Source organism: Mixophyes fleayi, chromosome 6 (assembly GCF_038048845.1).
Source record: "Mixophyes fleayi isolate aMixFle1 chromosome 6, aMixFle1.hap1, whole genome shotgun sequence".
Lineage (NCBI taxonomy): Eukaryota > Metazoa > Chordata > Amphibia > Anura > Limnodynastidae > Mixophyes > Mixophyes fleayi.
In genome coordinates, this window is record NC_134407.1 from 27,582,075 (window position 1) to 27,605,149 (window position 23,075).

The window sequence follows — 23,075 nt, forward strand, 5'->3', positions numbered from 1 at the left end:
AGTTAGACACTGCTCATCATTAAGTGTAGACAATATATTATGAATACCTACAGGCGCTAATAAATATTCACTTTAAAGTAGAATGGAAAAATACTTATATTGTGCAGTAGTAATCCTCCAATTCTTATTTTTCTTAACTTGTTCATGTATTCATAGAACAGAAAGAAAAGAGCAAAAATAGTGTAGTACAATCAAGAGAAATACATATGTCAAACAAGACATTAAGATATTAAAAAATAGATAATCTTCTTCTATTGATAGACGCCCCCTTTGGTGGGGTACTCACAAGAGTTAGATGAAATATAAGCCCATCAAATGGTTGTTCTTTACTTTTCACAGGATCTTGGTCAGTGAGTCAATCCCATTGATAATCATCATGTATGTTTCACCAAAACAAAAATAAATAAAATATATCTAGTGTGATAATGCTTAAAAAAATTATTTATACAATCACAGAGATATAATAAAACAATAAAACAATGTATATCCACTCCTACAAGATAGATAGAATATTCAGGCAGTTGGTATAAGTCCACAGGGCTTCCAAATAGGTCACAGTGTGGGACAGCCAGAACTAAACATCCATATAATAGAGGAGATAGGATCATCAGTCAACAAGCTCCAACATGTTTCGACCTGAAATGCTCTTTCTCAAGGTGCATTGTCAACCTATATTTTATTTATTTTTGTTTTGGTGAAACATACATAATGATTATCAATGGGATTGACTCACTGACCAAGATCCTGTGAAAAGTAAAGAAGAACTACCATTTGATGGGCTTATATTTCATCTAACTCTTGTGAGTACCCCACCAAAGGGGGCGTCTATCAATAGAAGAAGATTATCTATTTTTTAATATCTTAATGTCTTGTTTGACATATGTATTTATCTTGATTGTACTACACTATTTTTGCTCTTTTCTTTCTGTTCTATGAATACATGAACAAGTTAAGAAAAATAAGAATTGGAGGATTACTACTGCACAATATAAGTATTTTTCCATTCTACTTTAAAGTGAATATTTATTAGCGCCTGTAGGTATTCATAATATATTGTCTACACTTTATGATTTGTTGGGAATTTTGTGTATATTCCCTTTGAATTCTAGCGGGCAGCTGTTAAAAGTGAAGCGCTGTTTTGGCTCTCACTATTTATTTTATTTTATATTACTGCTCATCATTACTGTCAGAGCTTCTCCCCATCTCTCTAATGATCCTTTTCACCTTAGGCGCTTTCTCCATGGTGATAGTGAGGTGAACCATTATGCCTGTGATATGTGACTGTTATGCCATCTCTCTTAGCATTTTCTGATTCCCTTTTATTGCTCAGCACCCTTGCATCAGTGCTTCATTTTTCTATAACTCTGTATCTTTATCGCAGGTTTCACCATCAGGTTGTGAAATCTTTTTGTTCTGTTCTTTTGTTCAGACTTGTTCTGTTCTCTTTTCTGCTTTCCCTTCTTTCTTTACAGTTATTGCAACCTATATTCATCTGCCATGACTTGAGTTATTGTCAACCTTCTTCTCTGTCGTCTCACACACTGTCGTTCCCAGAGGTATCCTCCTCTGGTGCTTTCGAGACACCCGGCCTGGTCTAATTCAATATAAGTTTCTTTCCCCAGCTGACGACTCATGATCAGAATAATCTGCAAATACTGAATGTTTTGGAAGTTAAACATTTGTCTTTAAGTTTCTTTAGAACAATAAATCCTCACAATTCCCTGGAGCAGTCAACTTGTTCTCCATTATAACCTTAACCTCAATTTATTTAGCGCCAAACATATTAAGCAGCGCTGTACAGAGGATATGTAGGATTTGTAATCATTCGCAACAGTCCATGACCCATTGAAGCTGACAATGTAAATTCTCTACAATATACACTGTCATGGGTCTATTATTGTCAGCAGCCAATTAACCTTCCAGCATGTTTTTGGAGCATGGGAGAAAACCAGGGCACCCGGAGGAAACCAATGCAAACAAGGGGAAAACATACAAATGCCACATAAATAGTGCCTTGGTTGGACTCAAACTTATTGCCCCAGCGATGTGAGGCAGCAGTGCTGAACACTGTGCCACCCAGCTGTCCACTTAGGGTTTTATATGTTAGCACTGTCTTAAACTTAGCGCTTTTCAAGACCTGTCTCTCATCTTCTTCAGATATTCTAATTCCACACTAGCCTTTAATGCCTCTTTTAGTAAGCCAAGACCAGAGACTTGGCCTCTGCTTTAGCTCAGTCTCATTCTGTAAAGAGCTACGGAATTTGCTGGTGCTATGGGATGATGATGATTCTCCTGCATATGTCGCAGAAATAATTTTCACCTCACTGAATGACTGTTCCAACGCTCACTCCTTCTCTTGCATTGATTTTTAAAACTCAAAGACACTGAGGGGTATATTTACTAAACGGCGGGTTTGAAAAAGTGGAGATGTTGCCTATAGCAACCAATCAGATTCTAGCTGTCATTTATTTAGTGCATTCAACAAAATGAAAGCTATAATCTGATTGGTTGCTATAGGCAACATCTCCACTTCTTCAAACCCGCAGTTTAGTAAATCTTGCTCTGAGGGTCCTTATAGAGAGGGTCTTTTTCAACATTTTTATTTCAGCATTTTTCTCGTTTCCCCACTCAGTGACAGTCTGTCGCAAGTAAAGGGATTTATCCTTTTCTCCAATGTAATCGCGGAGAGACTCAGCTAATTTTTCAGCATTCTGTTAATATTCTTTATGTTTTGAAGTTAGATTACCTTTTTCTAATTCACACTCCACAAGTCTTGTTTGTAATGCAATTAAACAGACTCTTTCTTTTAACATCAGGGATTGATGGGCCACTTTCTCCCTGGAACGCTCTGTTTTGCTCTGATGTTCCTTTATGCATTCTCTTGATGTTTCCATTTCTTGCTAGCTGTCTCTTTCTCTTTTTGGCTCTGCAAAACTCTCTATATGAGTTTTAATTTCATACTCTTTTTTTTCCACATACTCTTTTAAAGTATGTTTTACAAACTCTGTCAAGTTTTCCCTTTGTCTATATTACATTTTTACGGAAATCAATTCACTCTGTAACACTTCACTTGTTTGTTTAAAATGTTTTCTATATTAATCATGTTGCCATTTTAAGCCACACAATTCTTTTTCACACACCACAACATTTGTCATATAATCAACTCCAGATAGACCTCTCGCCACACTTTTGCACTGTACACAAATCTTTTAGAATTATTTTCCCTTTGAGCTTTAAAAGTTTCTTTCTCTTAAACCACACTTGGCACATTGTAGAGCGCAAATTCCATCATAACACAGAGGTGCTCAATAATCGTTAAATCTCCTTGCAACATATTTACTTTATTTCCAGTCCTGGTTTTGGCTCTCTCCACACTGAGACTTTGACACACCTGTATGAAATCTTTCTGTCTTGCAAACATATTCTGTTTTTTCTTGCCCAAGTTTATGGTAATTTAAAAGCTTTGTCTTCATACAATAGGGGCACCTGGGAGACCCAGAAACCCCCCCTCCGCTAACAAAGTGCCCCACATATTGGCACTGTACTATACAGCAGCCGCGGCGCTGTCAAAGAAGCGTCCGCGGCGGTGCAATACAATACAGCACCGCCGCGGACGCTTCTTTGACAGTGCCGCGGCTGCTGTATAGTACAGTGTTGCCGAAACGGAGCTGCTGCGCGGGCGCATGCGCAGCAGCTCTCTCGTGTGTTTTCTTTTTCTTTTCTTTTTTTTGGGTGGGGGGGGAAACCCCCCCCCCTAGCAATCCTGCGTGCGCCGCTGTACAAATAAGGCACTTTTATACAACAACAAATTTTACTTGACTGAGGAGGTTTGGCACAACAATAACCAGCATTAGCCATAGTAACTTTCTCTTACTTTGCACAGGTTGAACCACACCTGCCTCTTCATATTACAAATTCATAAACTTTTAGACTTCAGAAAGAATATATTTGGGTTGTCTCTCGTAACCCCTCCTTTCTTGATTGCTACATCACAATCAGACATTTGCTTTCTTTGCAAACAGCAATCTTGCAACATGAACAACTCTCAGATACCCTGATCCTCTGAATATGTACAGAAATCATTTTTGTTTAAGCAACAGTTCATAACAAAAGTTAGTCACTAATCACCTCCAGCGTTTGTCTAGTAAATTCAGGTGCACTCCTCATGTGTGGGAGAAACTATAAAACAGATATAATAACCTAAAAAGCAATATATCACAATCAATAGTCTAAATTCTAAGATCATAATAGCTCAATGTTACTGATTTCCATTGATAAAACCAGAACTTCCCTGGAAAAACCGAGAATATATAGAATACTGAACTGAATATGGCAAATATGGGAAATCTGATTTGCATCTTAACAACACATCACCAGTTGATGAATTCTGCCTAGTATTAGTATTATCATAATCAACATATTGCTCCATGTGTCATTCTTTTATATGCAGATAACGTGACATCACACTGTATTAAAAAGTGTAATTGCCATGGGGGCTCCCTGCTCTCCTAGGGCCTGATTCATTAAGGATCTTAACTTGAGAAACTTCTTATTTCAGTCTTCTGGACAAAACCATGTTACAATGCAAGGGGTGCAAATTAGTATTCTGTTTTGCACATAAGTTAAATACTGACTGTTTTTTCATGTAGCGCACAAATATCAACTTTAAATTTCAGTGTACAAATAAGCTATCAAGTATTTGTGTGCTACATGAAAAAACAGTCAGTATTTAACTTATGTGCAAAACAAAATACTAATTTGCACCCCTTGCATTGTAACATGGTTTTGTCCAGGAGACTGAAATAAGAAGCTTCTTAATTTAAGATCCTTAATGAATCAGGCCCCTAGTTCTTAACTTTAATTTAATTTAGGTTCTCCTATAGGAGATGCTGTGGATTTCCATTGTAGCTGCTTTATGGGGTTTCTTGTCAGTATTGTTAAAAATTCCTTCATCGGTGTAAGACTTGGACCAATCATTAATGATGTTGATGTGTGTGTATATATATATATATATATATTCATATTATTATGAGCCTCGCAACTGTACATGTTATCTGACTGACTCCTCTCTTATGCTGTGTCTTCAGGCAGCGTTTCCATCACGTGATGATGATGATGATGATGTCGTTGATTATAGACATCGGAGACATTCAGAGGATGTCAGGTGGCTCTTCCCTTTTTACTCTGAAAGTGACAGTTTTCTAAATGTAGAGAGCACTACAGACAAAATTTCCTGTGGCTCTGATCAGTCATTGACTGTGAAATATTACATCAATAAGAACAGCCTGGGTCCTGAATCGGATAATCTCTCTATCTTCTACTTAGTAAGTATTCTTTCTGCAGTTAATGAGAACTCTGATGTAAGCTAATTTAGGAGTAAATGTGGTTTTAATGGAATAAAATCATAATTATTGAAGCAACTTTCAACTCTAGTCAGATTTGTTTTTATATGTAACACATCCCATTCACTTTTTCTATGCGCAGTATGGTGGCTTGTGGTTATCATTACTGCTTCCCAGCAGCATTTTGTCATGGGCTTTAATTCTGACTCTCTGTGTCGCAATGATGACTATCAGCAGCACAATCTATCCGCTTTTTATCATTCATTAGTATTGCAGCTGTATTAGAACAATTAATTAAATTAATTAGAAGCTTATTTGCCATTTTCATTTTGACTTTTGCAGTAAGACAATTCACAATTCAATTTTTAAAATTGTAACCAAAAGCGCTGTACAGATAATATTTTTTCAATTCAATCCCTGGACCACTGGAGCTTACATTCTAAATTCCTTAACATACATGCACAAAAATTCTAGGGTCCATTAGCAGGTTTGCGGAAAGTCATCTTCATGAATATTTGCACCTCCCCTATAGCATATCCCGCAAAACAGGTCTGTTTTCTGCAAGGCTGCATGAGTCGCATTTGTGAAATCACACCTTTACTGCACGCGATCAATGCTAGAAAGTAAGTGCCATAATTGCGCAAGTCTTCATAGGCATAGGGGATAGCTTGTGGCTTAGTGGTTAGCACTTCTGCCTCACAGCACTGGGTTCATGAGTTCAATTCCTGATCATGGCCTCATCTGTGTGAAGCGGGTTTCCTCCCACACTCCAAAAACATACTGGTAGCTTAATTGGCTGCTATTAAATTGACCTTAATCTTTATGGGTCTGTGCATGTGTATATTAAGGAATTTAGACTGTAAGCTCCAATTGGACAGGGAATGCTGTGAGTGAGTTCTCTGTATAGCGCTGCAGAATTAGTGGCGCTATATTAATAGCTGATGATGATAGGCACATTTGCGTTTGTTTGCCTTCTGAGCATACGCAGAGCAATTTCACTTTGTATTTGCCCCAATGTATTTAATTGCAATTTAGCTATCAAATTGATCTTTGCACAAAGATAACAGGTAACAGAACTTACTTTAAGAATCATACATTTTTAAATTTCAGATGGTAAAATAAACAACAATCATTAATAGCAATGTTTCTGACTTTGCTTGATAAATTCCTTAGGAGAATTATTTTCTGGTGTAATATAAATGTACTAGTTACATTAAGCTTAGTTTACAGGAGCAAAACAATAAATATTTGAAACTGAAGTAAAGCATATATTATTATTAAAGCTTAACAAACAATGATCAGCTCACTAAATGTTTTTTAAATATTTAATGTTTGCAAACTAGTATTTTAATATTTACATTTGTAGTTGCCGTTTTCTGGAACTCTCAATCTATGAGAAGAGTAAATGATTAAAATCTAATTATACTATCCATTTTTAATCACACTGTCCTTTCTGGATAAGATAAAATATAAGCCGTCTGAAAGAACATGTTTTGGCATTTTGCTAAACAGCTGAGTGTAGCAAACGTCTTTTTGATTTAAAAATCTGTAAAAATGTCTCCTATCCTGATGTAGTCTTCTGACTATATTTAATGTAGTTACTTTAGCATATACAGTACTCAAATGGCTAGATCAGGGGCTCTTTAAGACAGCAGTGCGCTTTAGCAATGTTATCATATGTTTCTGCAAGACTTGAGGGGAAATTTGCAGATGTATTAAAATTAAATTGACATAAGATCAACATGGTGGCAGATAGTTGAGTAAATCTGAGTAAAGTAATGCCAGGAAAGGGACAGTAAGGCTAGATACACACTACATAAAATTTCTACTGATGTATTATCTATAACGATTTTACCAATGAGTCCCGATCAGCATACAGATTCATCTGTACACACTATACACATTTTCTTTTTTTTATTCAAACATTTTGATTTAAATTTTGCAAAGTTATACAACTTAACTAAACATTGTAATTAGACTGTGTAAGGGCTTTTACAGTGTTATGAGAATGAATATATATCAAATTATTGATTTAAACACTATACACATTTTACAAGAGTTATCTTCAGATCTGTGCTCTTCATCTGTCATAATAACCATTGGCTGAAAACATTGTCACTCTGCACACTCCATAGAGATCTATGGACACTGCTGGTCATGAGTGCTACACACTGCAGAATTAGAGTGACATTGTTCCATTGTTGAACGAGATTTTTAGTTCTGTTTAAAAATCAAATGAAACAATACAATGAGCTTTGGAACGACAGTTATTCATCATTTCAGTATACATATTAATGCGATATCGGACCGAACAGTCATTGGTTACATGTATTAAGATGGCATATAAAAGTATTTTAAAACCATTTAATATCATTAACATCCATCCAACTTGATATTCTTACTAACATTAAGAATTAGATATATTTCTCAATCATCCAATCTGGGGGAAACTGCTACCATGGGCTTGTATGAGGGTGCATGGAGTTGACACTTAAACAGTTAATTAACTTAACTTGCTGCTGACTCCTCCCCTCTGCAACCCCTACAGACTTCAGCATAGTTTATGTGCCTAAAAAGTTGGGCTGATACTCTACTGCTCTGCAGTACTTGCTGCAATAACTAGTTAGTTTGTTTTTTATTTTATTTTATTCTTAGTTTCTCTATTTATCTATAGGATAATCAGAGGTAATTGTGCTGCGGGCAGTACATTTACCAATTAGCTTAGGACGCAAGTTTGTCTGTCTATGAACAAGTAACGTCATTTCAGTTTTTGTAGACTCAGTGACAGCCGCTTACCAAAGCGCGGATGTCACTGGTCATTTCATAGCAGGTCCAACACTGCTGGTAGGCAAAGAGCACTGGGACACTGCACGAAGGGCAGACATGTTGATGGAAGATACCAAGTTCACCGCTGAGGCGGAGGGGGAACTTGGATCCCTAGTCCAGATGGAGATTGGGACCAGGAGGAAAAGGAGTCTGCAATTGCGGGGGAACATGCATACTGCCACAAGCAGGATTCAGAAAGTAAGCACCGCATAACAGGTGCATTTGGAAAGTCTTTGATAAGTGTCTGGAGTGGATGAGGATTCCCCCATGACTTTGGTATGCCCTGGAGCAGGAAAATACTGCTGACAACCGACCGGATCCTGTGCAGCACCATAGAGCCATAACTGTCAAACCTACTGTTTCTGACTCTTTTCCTTACAAATCCTGTGATTGAGGCCATTGCTAATAGCAGAGCTACGTACCTCACTGAGGGACATGTTTATATATTCAGTTTATTAATATACTATGTGTAATAAAAAATAAAACTATATGGTTCTCAGATTACTTCATTTAAAATAATTCCTGTAACCCATATCCACATTAGATATCCGAGTTTTGCTGTAAGGTACTGTTTTAGAGCTTTTAGCTAGGGACAGAACAAGTTTTGTGTGGCGTTGTTGCCTACACTTTCTTCTGCATATTATTATTATAATTACTTTGCTAGATGATTTCACTATGTCCAGGAGAACCTGCCTGGTTATCTTCCTTAGGAAAACGCCTAGACCAATTTAAATCAGTTTCTGGATTCTCCCAGACACCTGGCATCTAGAGCCAAGTGTCACAACTTTCTCACCCCCTTCTTTCTGTTTCAGATTGGGAGGTATCCTCACAGGAGGAAGGAGAACTGGTGGAGAATTCCGACTCTACCCAGTTAGAAGACTGGAATGAAACCTCTAGGAACCAAGGGTGTACAGGACTTGGTTCTGGCAGTCCGTCAGACCTTGAACTGTTTAGAAATGGAACACCAGGTATCTTCAGAACAAGGTCTTTTTAAGCGTAAAAAACGCAAGGCTTTTTGTTTTACGTCATCATCGGAATTAACTAACATAGCTGAATTTGCTTGGAAGCATCCAGATCGGAAACTTTCCATTCCCTGCAGATTTGTTAACCTCTACTTTTCAGGAGCAAGAGGTGGCATGCTGGGAGTAACTTCCCCAGTTGGACACACCAGTGGCTAGGTTGGTTTTTCATACCACCTTAACAGTCCCTGGCTCGACGGTCCTTTAAAATGCCATGGACAGAAAAACAAAGGAGTTTCTCAAGGTTATATTCATAACAGCAGGAATCTTGTTTTGACCCATGTTCTCTTAAGCTTGGGTTGCCAGAGCCATGGAAAGTTGGGCTGAACAGTTATCTGTGGGGTTGCAGGACTCAGATTTGCTACCACTGGCATTAAATTTGAAGGAAGTGTCTTCTACCGAATCCAATATAAAATACTTTTACTAACCTACAAGGCCATCAACAAAGCTGCACCAACATACATCTCCTCTCTTGTCTCAAAATATCTCCCAACTCGGCAACTCCGTTCTGCAAAAGATCTGCGTCTCTCATCCACCCTCATTACATCCTCCCATTCCCGGTTACAGGACTTTTTTCGGGCTGCACCCACTCTATGGAACTCTCTCCCTCGCACAATAAGACTCTCCTCTGTTCTACAAACTTTCAAGCGTTCTCTGAAAACCTACCTATTCAGACAAGCTTATAATATTCCTCAACCACCATCTTAACCTCACTACCTTTAGCCTGTTACACAATTTCACACAAGACAACTACCCCCGGAATAACATTGTTGTGTGACAGGATCATTTAGCTTATGAGTCACCCTACCTTTGCAGTCTGGCTGGACCAAGATGCAAAATGTATACTTAACCTCATGTGTCAATCTCCCATTGTCCCATAGATTGTAAGCTTGCGAGCAGGGCCTTCTCACCTCTTTGTCTGTTTTACCCAGTTTGTTTATTAGTTTATTACGTTTGTCCCCAATTGTAAAGCGCTACGGAATATGTTGGCGCTATATAAATAAATGATGATGATGATGATGATGATGGTTACCATTTTGAGGATGCTCAAAATGCTGCCTCCATTTAGTCCTCTGTGTCCGCAGCTGTGGCTAGGAGGACCCTCTGGATTCGTTCTTGGGACGCGAATGTTGAATCTAAGAAGTCCCTAGAGGTGCTTTCCTACTCTAGATCAGTTCTTTTTGGACCAGAATTTGCAATTTTCTTCTAGTCAATGTACCCAGACTATGAATGCCAGCCCTTTTGGGGGAATTTGGGACCCAGAGGCCAGTACGCTATGAGAGGCAGATCCATTACTATTTGGGGTCATTCCCACATGGGCAGATGTTCTCATTCCACAAAATATTCGGCAATCAAACCAACGAACAAACCAACAGCATGAGGGGAATCGTGGCTGCTGGGGCAGGGGGTTGCGTAGAGTTGTTCAAAGAGCAGTGGACAGCTTTCTCCTGAGATACTTGGGTCTTAGGGATTATGTCAATAGGCTACATCATAGATCTGGTAGGACCTGCTCCTCATCCGTTATTTGTCACCACTTTGCAATGAGAACTGGTAAGAAGAGACGTGATGCTTCTCTCTGTCTCTTCTCTTCTTTCCGTAGGAGTTCTCTGCAAAGTCCTGGAGACTCAGAAAGGATGGGGGTTCTACTCAAATCTTTTCTTAGTTCCTAAAACAGATGGTTCATTTCGGCCAATCAAGGGCCTCAACCTACATTTTCGGATGGACATATTCCATATGGAATTGGTCCTCTCATTGATCGAGTTGGAACCTTGGGAGTTTCTGGCATCTATAGATATCCAGGACACATATCTCCATGTCCCCATTTGGGAGGGACACCATTCTCTCCTTTCTTTTTTAAATGAAAGCTCCCATTACCAATTCAGAATGCTTCCTTCAATCTTTCCCCAACTTCAGGAGTATTAACAATGATAATGGTAGTCATGGCCACACGCCTATGAGGTCTGGAAATGAACATTGTCCCTTACTTAGACAACTGCTTATCAAGCAGCAAAGAGTCAACTACTGAGACAACACCTGATTTTCACAATCCAGATCTTGGAGCAACATGGGTGGATAATAATTTATCCAAAGTCCCAATGATTCCCTGCCAAAGAATGATTTTTTTGGGTCTCCTGATGGACACCAGACTTCAGAGGGTCTTCCTATCCTTCTTAACCATTGGTGGGTGCTGTATCTGGTGATTGGAGGGGGAGTGGAGATGAGCTGTACTTTCACAGAAGGTCTCCTGCTGGGCTCTAGACAAAATGTTTGAACTAGTCATGTTGAGAACAATGGATACTAATTGGTCTTCCCCCTCACCTGTATCTTGCAATTTGATCCTTACCCATAACCCACCTGGCTCCACTTTATGGACAATGACTAACAGCTTCCATGCAATATCAACAAGATACAATACACAATATACATATTTATAATGAGTTACAATGTCCCCTTATCCACATGTAATTAGACACTGCAGTGGTATTCTGTTGAGCTGGGGAACAAAAGCAATGGCTATAGAAAGTACATGCTGCAATCCACATTTTATGAGAAACGAGGTACAGGCTGGTTGCGGTGTTATCAAACTCGTTTCGTCACAACATTGGTAAGAAGAATTTTAATTCTTTCCTGGCCTTCCATGCTCTTAGGCATGTAGCTCCTGGGGTTCATGGTATCAACCTTTGAAAAGCTCCGTTATGGATAGTTTGGTTCTCGTATCTTCCAGTGGAACCTTTTAAGGCAATGATTGGGGTCTCTGGTCAATCTTAACACCCAATGGATCCATCTCTCCACAGAGACTCGTATTTCCCTTTATTGGTGGTTGAATCAGAGCCATTTAACGATGAGTCGGTCCTTTCTTCCGTCATGGACCCTGGTAACAACGGATGCCAGTCTACAGGGCTGGGGTGCTGTGGTGTTACATCTTCGCCTGCAAGGACTTTGGTCCAACAGGGAGGCATCACTTCCTATCAATGTTCTAGAACTGAAGGCCATGTATCTAGCTCAAGTCCTCCTCAAAGGGAAACTGATCCGCCTATAATCGGACAATGTCACGGCCGTGGAATACATAAACCATCAAGGAGGAACAAAATGTGTAGGTGCCATGCTAGTGGTGACTCAGATCTAGTCCTGGGCTAAGGCCTTTGTCCCAGAGATCTTGGCAGTATTCATTCCCGGAGTTGACAATTGGGAGGCAGAGTATCTCAGTAGGCATTCAATTCTCCCAGGAGAATGATCCCTACATCCTCAGGTCTTTCAGGAGCTGGTCCGGAGATGGGGCTTTCCGGATCTGGATCTAATGGCATCCAGGCAGAATTGCCAGGTATCCAGGTTCTGTGCAAAAAACAGGGATCCATTGCCGGTTGCAATAGACGTCATGACCATAAGATGGGAGTTTTGGTTGGGATTCCTTTTCCCACTGACTCCGATGATACAGCGCATGCTCAGACACGTGAAGATCGGAGGTCTTTCCTTGATCCTCATGGCACCCAACTGGCCCAGGTGGGTTTGGTTCGCCAACATTCTGCAAATGGCAGAGGGACCAAGGTGGGCCAACCTTCTAAGGCAGGTGCCGTTTTATTATCAGAATTTAACTCGGCTGGCTTTAACGGCATGAACTTTGAAGCCATTCTCTGGTGGGCCAAGGGATTTTTCTCAGGGGTAGTGGACACCCTGATGCGGGCAAGGGAACCAGTTTTGGCTTGCATATATTGCAGGGTGTGGTGTGCTTATATCAGGTGGCCTGAGCATAGTGCTTGCAATCCGAGATTCTTCCCGATGTACCATTTCCTGCTTTTCTGCAGGATGGACTGGAAGCTGGACTTCGACTTAACTCCCTGAAGGTTTTCTTCCAACGTCGTCTGGCTACCTTGCCAGATTTTAGATGTTTTCTTCAGGGGGTGTTACATGTTTAAATTCCTTATGTACCACTTTTGGCTCCCTGGGATGTCATTCTAGTTCTTGATGTCCTGCAAAGTTTTCCTTTTGAACCTCTAGGTTCTACAGAACTACGTCTAGTATGTGTGTGACAGACCCGGGCCTTATATCGAGAATATCGTTCCAGCCCGGTCTGTCCTCAGTGGGCCAATTGAACAACCATGGCCCACTCTGTTTTTAAATGCCGCCCGGTAGCCAGATCTGTTATTGCTGTGGTATCCAGAGAGGGAGGGGTGAGGCAGCTCACAGGAAGTGTGAATCAGCTGTGAACCTTGTGACATCAAAAAGTAGTGGAAGGGGTTAAAAAAAGGAGGATCAGGACCTTATCTAAAATCAGGAGGGGTCTCTCCCTGTTTGCTAACTATTGTTCTAGCAACTCTGCAACACAGTCTGAATGGCATCATCACCGCAGGGGGGAGACCACTGATGTCTTGCTCTATATCCACCCCTGTTACCACCCAAACTCTTCACACCACCAATTACAAGAGGACAATGAGCGGGGGGTTGACCCAGGAAGGTGGCCAGGATCAGATGTCTTGTGAGAAGGGACAAAAAGGAGCTGTCTGGGGGAGGGGGTTGTTGTTGGAGAATCTTGAGACAGCGAGGACTTGGACTGTTTGAGAGTAACCGTATTTTCGCAGGGGCTTAAAGGAATGCTTGAAGCAGGAGCTTCTTGACAGAGATCGGACAGTGTACCTCTAGGACTGATTCTGTTACCACTCCATCGGGAGACACTCGCAGATTCTGGGAAATTGGTGAGGCTACATCGGTAGGGAGACTAATACCCAGGGTCCCACCAAGCTGGTGGAGAGTTGGCTGAGCGGCTGGGATCAGCAAGATACACAGACCCACCTTAAGGATCAGAAACCCTGGCCCACTTGGATTGTCAACTGTGGATCTTATTACCAGGAGTTTGGGCCTACCAGGACTTTGTGCTTGGATGTAACCTGCTGGGGAATTTGTTGGGGAGTTTTTACTTGCACTGGTGATTTTCTGACACTTGATATATATTATGGGGGAACAAGTTTCTCCTTGGGGAGCACTGTTATATTTTACTAAGTGTGTGCACTTTGTTTAATAAAAGGGATTATTATTTATTTCCTGTTTCCTTACCTGTGTGACCTGTGAACCTAGAAGACTGGTTATCTAGTGAGCTTTGGTTATAACCCCGGTGTCCTCACAATGTGAAAGGTGGTATTTCTGTTGGCTATAGCGTCGGCTCGGGCTGGGTACTTTTCAGCGACTACCCAAAAGCCGACAACAATTTACCCGGCGATTGTGATGTTTCCTACATTGTGTTCAAATAGACCGCTTGTAAAATATTGTACACGCGGTGCTTCCTTAAATGACCACCTTAATACCAACAATCTCAGTGTTGCAGTTTAACAAGATGTAATTTTTCCCGGACACCATGTTCATTCGCCGCAGTTGTTTGAAGTATGTATTACAAGCGGTCGATATGAACACAATGCAGGAAACATCACAATCGCGGGCTTATTGCCAAGCAGCTGGTACCATATATAATGTGGAATATATCGAGCGCAGGTTTATTTTTCTCTGGTTTTGTTTCAAAATATTGCCTTTTTGTCATAGCAGCTGTCCATCAAGCCTATTTAAGGAACATTTGGGTGTGGCTCACAAGCCAGCCTTTGCTAGATGTAAACCCCTATACCTGGGAGGTGAGTGCATCTGATTTTAACTGCATTTTAATAGTGTTTAAAGCATATAGGTCAGTGTAGGACCTGCATATAATGAGGAACCCTTGACGTTGGGATGCAGGCTTGGGTCTTTTGTTCAAAATATGAACTAATACCTCATGTTTTCATTTTGCTGGACACACACAGATATGCAGTTTAAAGGATAAGTGCTGACAACTTTCTTTTTGTTTTGTATACTATTAAGTAAATTGGTGTCGGCTTTTGGGTAGTGACTCACATGGTGTAGGAGCTTGGAGCTTTGTCTTGCGGGGTCTCCTACCTTGTGTTTCATGAGGATATGGAAGTCCTTCGGACTGTTCCTTCTTTTCTACCAAAAGTGGTCTCGGGATTCCACATAAATCAAGATATTGTGGTCCCGACTTTTAAGCAGGGGACATATTCATCAGGACCTTCTTCTTCAGCTTAACTGGATGTGGTCAGGGCCTTGCATATATATCTAGATAAGACGTTTAAAGACTGACTCTCTCCTTGTATACGATTCCCATAAAAGATGCTGACCAGCCACCAAGCAAACTATCGCTCGTTGGATCATATCTGTGATTAGGCAGGCCTATGTGAGCTCCAACCAGCCTGTACCAGATAGACTCAGGGCTCACTCTACCCGTTCGGTGGGGGCCTCCTGGGCCGCACTTCTTGGGACTTACACAGAGCAGCTTTGCCAGGCGGCTATAAGGTGATCTGTCTATACCGTCTACAGATTTGACCAATTCAATTTGTTTGTGTCCCCCAGATTGGATGATTTGGAAAAGAGCATTTTTGTACTTACGTTAAATCTCTTTCTCTAAATCTATCTGGAAGACACTGCGTTCCCTCCCTTTTGCTCTTCTGCTGGTTGATCTTGGTTGTTTCACTTCCCTTCTTTTGGACTTTAGTATTACACTGAGGTCTGTAGGGGTTGCAGAGGGGAGGAGTCAGCAGCAAGTTTAGTTAGTTAACTGTGTAAGTGCCAACTCCATGTGCCCTCATACAACTCCATGGTAGCAGTGTCCCCCAGATGGATTCAGAGAAAGAGATTTATCGTAAGTTCAAAAATCCTCTTTTGACATTTGCTTGTCTGCTGCTATATGACATTAATTTCCCATTAAAAAAAATATTTGTTCTCTTTTTTTCCACAGATACTCTCTAAGATTGGAATCAATTCTTTTAAAGAATATACATTAGACATTACAGATGAAACAAGTAGCCCACGTAAGTATAGTAATTGTGCGTATAAACATACCCTCAAAAGAAATTCATGTGCTGCATTATACTTCTTCTAAGAATTTTAGTCCTTTTCTCTGTAGTAGGCAGAATCAAAGCCAAACTTAAGTATCCAATCTCAATTTCACTTGCACCTACAGTTGGGGGACACTGCTCACTGTGGGTATAGAGGGTGCTGTGTGGAGTAAGGCACTAAAAGTCTGACTAGCCTGATCCCCTCCCCTCTATGCCCCCCTCCGGCTATCATAATCAGTTTTTTGTAATAGTGCCTAAGGTGTAGGGCACATTTTTAGTTTAGCCTTCATTATTTTATATTTCCTTAATTAGTTTAGGAGGTTTTTTTTCAGCAGCGATCAATAGCTGAATGCCATGGTGGGCAGTTAAGGAGAACGCTTATAGTGCATTAGTGTCGCACCCCCTAACGATTGTCGGATCCCAGGAAAAGGGTCACTTAGCACCAGAATGGTGATCTAGAACCCAGCCATTGCCAGGGCAGCACTGCTGGCCGTCCCAGGGTCCATGGCTGCAGCAGCCGATCTCCCAGTCAGAGGGGATGGCGGCGATGCCTGCGGTCTTAGCCTGCTCTGCTCCTCGCTGATCAGAAGAACTGAAAATGACATCAGGGGTGGATACTAAGGTAGCAGGGTCACATCTTTGGTGAGGGGCTGTCTCACTGATTGCAGTTCTCATCTGGTTATATCACTCTATGGGCAGATTTCTAAGATGTGTGTGTGTGTATATATATATATATATATATATATATATATACATGTATACTGTAAATTGGGGTTGAGATACTGTTAGACCTCTCTGAAGATAGATTGTTTTACAGTGTGTCTTTCATATCTATCTCTCTTTTGTCCTAAATATGTCAGAGAGAGGGACAGGTTCCAAGTCTAAAGCTGTTACGGTGATGTATTTCACCTAATACAGGTGTCAAACAAATATTCCTGGTGGACAGTCTGACTTGAATGGCCTATGCGATGACTGCGGGGCTGAGGACCTGCGTTAGCAAATGTCTGGGACTGCTGCTAATGTGGTGGAACCAGCCTGGGCCAAGGAACTGGCACGGTCCATTGCTGAACTTAAGAAAGACAACTCTCATTTTTGGACGGTAGGTGCTGATACCTTTACCTCGTCCGCCCTGGACGCACAATCTTCTGATGTCCTTCCTGTGGGACAAGTATCTCAGTTGCTGCCCATTACTGCAGGGATTTCTCAGGAGCCTCCCTGGATGCAAAACTTAGAAAGATAAGTCCAAGGTTTAGTTAGAGTATATTCCTCCTTAAAAAAATCTTACAATCCTCTGCTGGGGGCAGACAACGCAAACGTTTGGGTCATTCTTTTCCTCAGGATATAGACCCATCCTTACCAAAGGATGGTGATAGTCAGGACAACTCAGAGTATGAGGATATGCCCATTAGGAAGGAGGATTCATCTAGTAGAAAGGGAATTGAGGATCTGTTATTGGCAGTAAGACAGGTTCTCAATATCTCAGTCGAGGAACAGGATCCGCCACAGGTATTCATGTTCAAAAGAGTTAAGAAAAGGAAAGAGTTCTTTCCTCCTTCTACCCAAGTACTTGAAATTTAGGGTGAAGCTAGACTTAAACCGGATAGTAAATTTTTTCATACCTAGGCGTTATTCCCTTATTTTTCCCTTTCCTGAAACAGAGATGGGATCATGGGAGAATTACCCCAATGTTGATGCTCCCATTGCACACTTAGCTAAATCTACTGTTATTCCCTTAGAAGTGTTGCTTGTTTAAAAGACAACACTAACAGGAAATGTGAAGGAATCCTAAAGTCTATTTAGTCATCGGCTGGGGCGTCTTTACGTTCCATTATGGCAGAGGCATGGTTCATTAAGGCCGTGTGTAAAGTGGGTTCTTGCCCTGAGCGATGGTATTAAGGCGGGTTCAATTATTTCCTTTAGCAGCTCATATTAAAGAGACTACTGAATTTTTAGGAGATGCTGTCATAGGCGCAGGCCAAAGATTGCCATGTACTGCCTCTTTAGCTATTGCAGCCAGACGTACTCTGCGGCTCAGATCATGGGAAGCAGATTTCGAGTCAGAAAGAGCTTAGAAAACATTACCGTTTTATTGTTTGGTCAGGCGTTGGAAAAAATTCACTGCACAGGCTACAGGGGGTAAGAGTCCTTTTCTGCCTGTAGCTTCCAAGGCCAAAGGTAGGAAGTTTCGTTCCTTTCATCCTGCTGGAAAATCCAGAGGTACTCCACCGCCCGGTCAGCTCCCGGCATCACGAGGGCAGAGCTAGAGAGGTAGGCAGGCTTGGACAGGTCGTCGTCCCACCCCCAAACCTGCTGAAAAACCACCTGCATGACTCATTAATTCCCCCACTGAAACCCACGGTGGTAGGGGCTCATCTCCTGGGATTTCGGGATCAGTTGGTTTCTTCCACCACAGATTCCTGGGTGAGAGGGGTGGTATCCATGGGTTCCAAGACATGGAAGGACCACCTCCGTGGCATTTTCTCACCACACCCGTTCCCAAAGAACAAATAAAGCGAGAAGCTCCTGTCCCACAAGAAGAATATGGTTGAGGTTACTACTCTCATCAGTCTCTGGTTCAGAAGCCAGACTTAACTTTCGAGCCTATTCTGAATCTAAAAGATCTCCACACACAATTTAAAGTTCCCAGTTTCGAATGGAGTCCATTCATTCTGTGATAAACACAATGGAAAAGGACGAGTTCCTGGCATCCTTGAATACAGAGAATGCTTATCTCTAAGTATCTATTTGGACAGTGAACCACAATCTACTAAGGTTTGCGGTGAAACAAGACCATTTTCAGTCAAAAGTGTTTCTAAATTTCATATTAACCAAGAGATTATTATTTCTGCGTTAATTAAGGATTTGTCTTCTAACAGTCAGAGTTTGAGCCCTTTGTTAGATGTGGTGCGAGCTTTGCGCATTTATGTCGATCGTACGTCATCTATATGGTAAACAGATAATCTCTTAGTTTTTTATGAGACTTGAAAATGTGGTTGGCCTTCCACGAAGCAAACTATAGCTAGATGGATTAAAGACACAATCTGTCAGGCTTATGTTTCTGAGGGATCTTCAGTTCCTGAAGGTGTTACTGCTCATTCCACCAGGTCGATCAGTGCCTCCTGGGTGGCGTGGTGGGGGGCCACAGTTGAACGCTTCTGCATTGTGGCTACCTGGTCTTCTGTCCACACTTTTAAAAAATTCTATAGATCCCGTCTTTGCTTCCAAAGTTTTGGCTGTAAGGTTCTATGGGCCGCTCATTCTGTGCATTCCCACACATAAGGGCAGCTTTGGGCCGTCCCCACCATGAGCAGTGTCCCCCAACTGGAGGTGAAAGTGAAAATGGGATTTTTGTACTTACTGTAAAATCTCTTTCATTTAACACAGTTGGAGGACACTGCGCTCCCACCGTTTGTTCTGACAGTTCTGTTACTTGTTCTGTTGGTTGTGTTCACCCTCTCTTGTGGCTTTGTTAGTTAAATAAACTGATTATGATAGGGGGCATAGAGGTGAGGGTAGCAGTCTAGACAGACTTTTAGTGCCTTACTCCACACAGTGCCCTCTATACTCCACGGTGAGCAGTGTCCCCAAACTATGTTAAGTGAAAGAGATTTTACGGTAAGAACAAAAATCCCATTTTCTCTGTTACAATGCAAAACTTTATTATTCTGTAACAGATAGCACTAGCTAAGATAATATCCTTCACAAGTCCCTGGGTACAAATAAAAGAGTCTTAATTGAAGTGAATTGTGAGGTCAGACACTGTGGGCTCCATTTACAAAGCACAATAAACAAATAAAACACAACATGAGCTTATGGTGCTTAAATAGTAAAACCTTTAAGATATTTCTAAGGTATATTCATGGTCTATCTTACTTGCATACACATGTGCTAGCTAGTGGCACACATACATGTATTTTTCCAAACAAAGACTATGCTGTGATAGTCATCACTATCAGGTGACACTTACACCTGCACTGTAAATGGTGCAAATGATACGTCTTTAAACCAACTCAGGACTTGAATCTGCAGCATCTGCGTCGTCACTCCCTCAGCTGCTTAATCTGTATATGTGTTACATAAGTACACAGCACATTTCTGCTCTGAGCTTGTTCTTAATATAATTTTACTATATAGTCAGCAGGGCAGGATTGTGTCTAATTTATGTTCTTTACTTTGTTTCCAGATTTACATGGGTCATTCTCCATAAATATGCATGTAGATGCAGACTTGTCCCTTGCTTTCACTGTCGTTGTTTTCTCCGTACTGCCCAAAGGAGAAACTATCGTAGGTGCAGCACGATTTCAAGTTTCAGACTGTTCCGAGAACAAGGTTAGTAAAATAGAGATTGATAATACCAGCCTGTTTCATAGAGATGGGAAATCACATGGAAGCGAAAAGCTGTTGAATGAAAATGACAAGGGGGAATTTACTAAACTGCTGCTTGAGTAAACATCAGGCTTCCAAGCAATTTGTTGTTTGGTTTGTAAACCATGCGATTGACTAACGGCAAAAGTGTACATCAAATGGTGTGAAACAAAACCACAAGGACTCAAACTACATTTGTGGTTTGGAAGCCTTTCTGGGAAGTGCCCACTTGTGGTGCTTCTAGTTCTAGTTTTACACTGATACCGAGGCGCCGTGTGTACCAGGAGGGACCAAGTGCTAGCCAGCATTGCACTGCCTACTCTCAAGGTCAGTGATGGACAACCTGATACACTTTGGAGGTCACATGGAGCAGCCCTCTAACTTTCAAAAGGACCACATACCGTGTTTCCCAGATAATAAGACCTACCCCGATAATAAGACTTACCCTTACTTTATCAGAATGGTCCAAAATAAGCCCTACCCCGAAAATAATCCCTAGCTAAATCCCCATTTTGCCCGGTCCCTGCGCTACAATACAATGCCCCCAGCTCCGCCCCCCCCCCCTTTCCCCTGCATGAAACGGATGCCGCGGTTAAAGATTTAACAGTGGCATCCAATCACAGCTGCAGCGTCTCACTGTCTCACAGTGAGCGCGCACCCTCCCCTCGTTTTCTGTGAATAACGCTGGCGTGCGTGCCAGCGTCATTTACAGCAGCGCCGCGGAGGAGGGTACAGAAAAAGAGGAAAGTGAAGAAAAAAGAAAAACAATAAGTAAAGTATTGTAAAGCAGGACTAAGGAGCATGATGTGGAAAAAAGCAGGACTGAGGGGCATGATGTGGAAAAAAGCAGTCAATGTTAATTAAAATAAGCCCTACCCCGAAAATAAACCCTTTGCAGTTTTTTTGGCCCCCTCAAAAAATAAGACAGTGTCTTATTATCAGGGAAACACAGTATTACCCTTAAACTCACTAATAAGTTATAAGTGATTTTTTTTTTAAAATGACATTTTTCCACAACTTAAAATATTTTTGTGTGGACAATTGCCTTAAGCTTCATCAACCCACCAAAGCCCTTAGAGTTTAGTATACATTGACTGGTCCTACTGCCAGTGAAAAAGGCTGTACTGTACCTTCCTTAAACTGGAAGTCCCAGTGTGGTTTGATGTTGTTGAAGCTACCCACTGGTTACTCTTTTGACATGGTAAAATAAAGTGTTACTTTTCAAGGCATAAATGTCTGGAAAAGTTTAAAAGTAAATACTGCTTAGTAGATGGATGTCAACACAGCTGATTGTCATTAAATTAAACTAAGCCCTGTTTCTCCACGCTGCTAAGAGAAGCAGCATTTTCTAACAACGTATAAAACTCAAAACCCATTCATACCTTGGCTGTAACCCTAGCTGCTAACAATACAAATCTCATCAGATAAAAATACACTACATTAATTTACAAAAAAAAAGCTTCATGAGTTTAATTTGTTTATTGAACATTGCTTATTGGACAGAAACTTTAAGTTGTACCCCAATTTTTTTTATTTTTAAATCTACCTTTAGTTTATTTGCCTTAATGTGCAATACTTCACAGGTGCAGCTCAGTTTCTCTAAAGAACAGGTCCGTCCTAGAGAGAAGGTGAATCTTAAGCTTACAGCAGAGTCTGGATCCTGGTGCTCTGTGAGATCTGTGGATAAAGGTTTCTTACTTCACAAACCTCATGAAGACAGCTCGTATGCAAAAGAATTTGTAAGTTTAAATTAATTCTTATACTATGGATAAATATATATACTGTGGTTGAAGAGATGTCTCAATTTCTTCAATTTCACCCTTTTTGCTCTGGAAACTTTTTTTTTTTTTTTTACACAAATTTTTATTAACGGCCAGATAACAAAACACAGTGTGAATCAAATACATTTACATCATGTAGAGTGCACAAGTTGAAGAGCTCTCCGTGAGCCGGTGAGGACAAAAATCAGATTATTTTGAATATATGGGAAAAGGAAGACAAGAAAAGGAAGAGAGAAAGAAAGAGACAATATAAAGAAATAAAAGGAAGGGAAAAAAGACATTGGGCCAGAGTCCAATGCTAAGAGAAGTGTGATAGAATGAGAAAGAGAGGAATAAAGAAGTAAGAAATTAATGAAAGTTGGTAGGAGGGTGGTATTGCAGCGACCACCCAAGGGGTAGGAAGTAGGATTGGAAGGAGGGGTGAGAGGAAGGTGTGAACTAAGTAAAGGGGGAGTAGTAGTGAAAAAAGGATATCCAGGGATCCCAGACTTTGTTAAGGTTTTAGAGGAGTTACGCATAATGCTGGTCATGTGCTCCATATGGAAACTTTTTTTTTTTTTTAAAACAACATATTTGGTGATTTTAGGAGTTAATATAGCGCACATAATGTCAAAATATTTGTCTTAATACTTTTAAAGAACTTTACAACACTGCTTACTGCAGTGTGTGGCGAATACTACCTGGAAGGCTGCCACCAATAAATTGGCAGGAGTGAACACATAGAGCTTGAGTCATTTAGAAGAGCAAAGCATAAAAAGGGAGTAATTTTGCACCTGGGCAAAACCATGCTGCATTGGAGTGGGAAGGGGTAAATTAAATGTGGAGACACATTTATAGTTGGGGTAGGGCATGTCCTAGATCAAGTTTAAACTT

General features: G+C 40.9%; 2 protein-coding genes across 2 annotated transcripts in view; both read left to right on the forward strand.

Annotated features, from left to right (window-relative positions):
• LOC142160960 (alpha-2-macroglobulin-like protein 1) overlaps window positions 1-23,075 on the forward strand; it is a 224,636-nt gene that overhangs the window by 140,056 nt on the left and 61,505 nt on the right. The gene's annotated exons all lie outside the window — the stretch shown is intronic.
• LOC142160961 (alpha-2-macroglobulin-like protein 1) overlaps window positions 1-23,075 on the forward strand; it is a 118,054-nt gene that overhangs the window by 35,460 nt on the left and 59,519 nt on the right. The window contains exons 12-15 of the mRNA XM_075216101.1: window positions 5,088-5,324; window positions 15,957-16,029; window positions 20,240-20,385; window positions 22,005-22,160. Of these exons, the coding sequence (XP_075072202.1) occupies window positions 5,088-5,324; window positions 15,957-16,029; window positions 20,240-20,385; window positions 22,005-22,160 (612 nt within the window). The remainder of the gene's footprint in view (window positions 1-5,087; window positions 5,325-15,956; window positions 16,030-20,239; window positions 20,386-22,004; window positions 22,161-23,075) is intronic.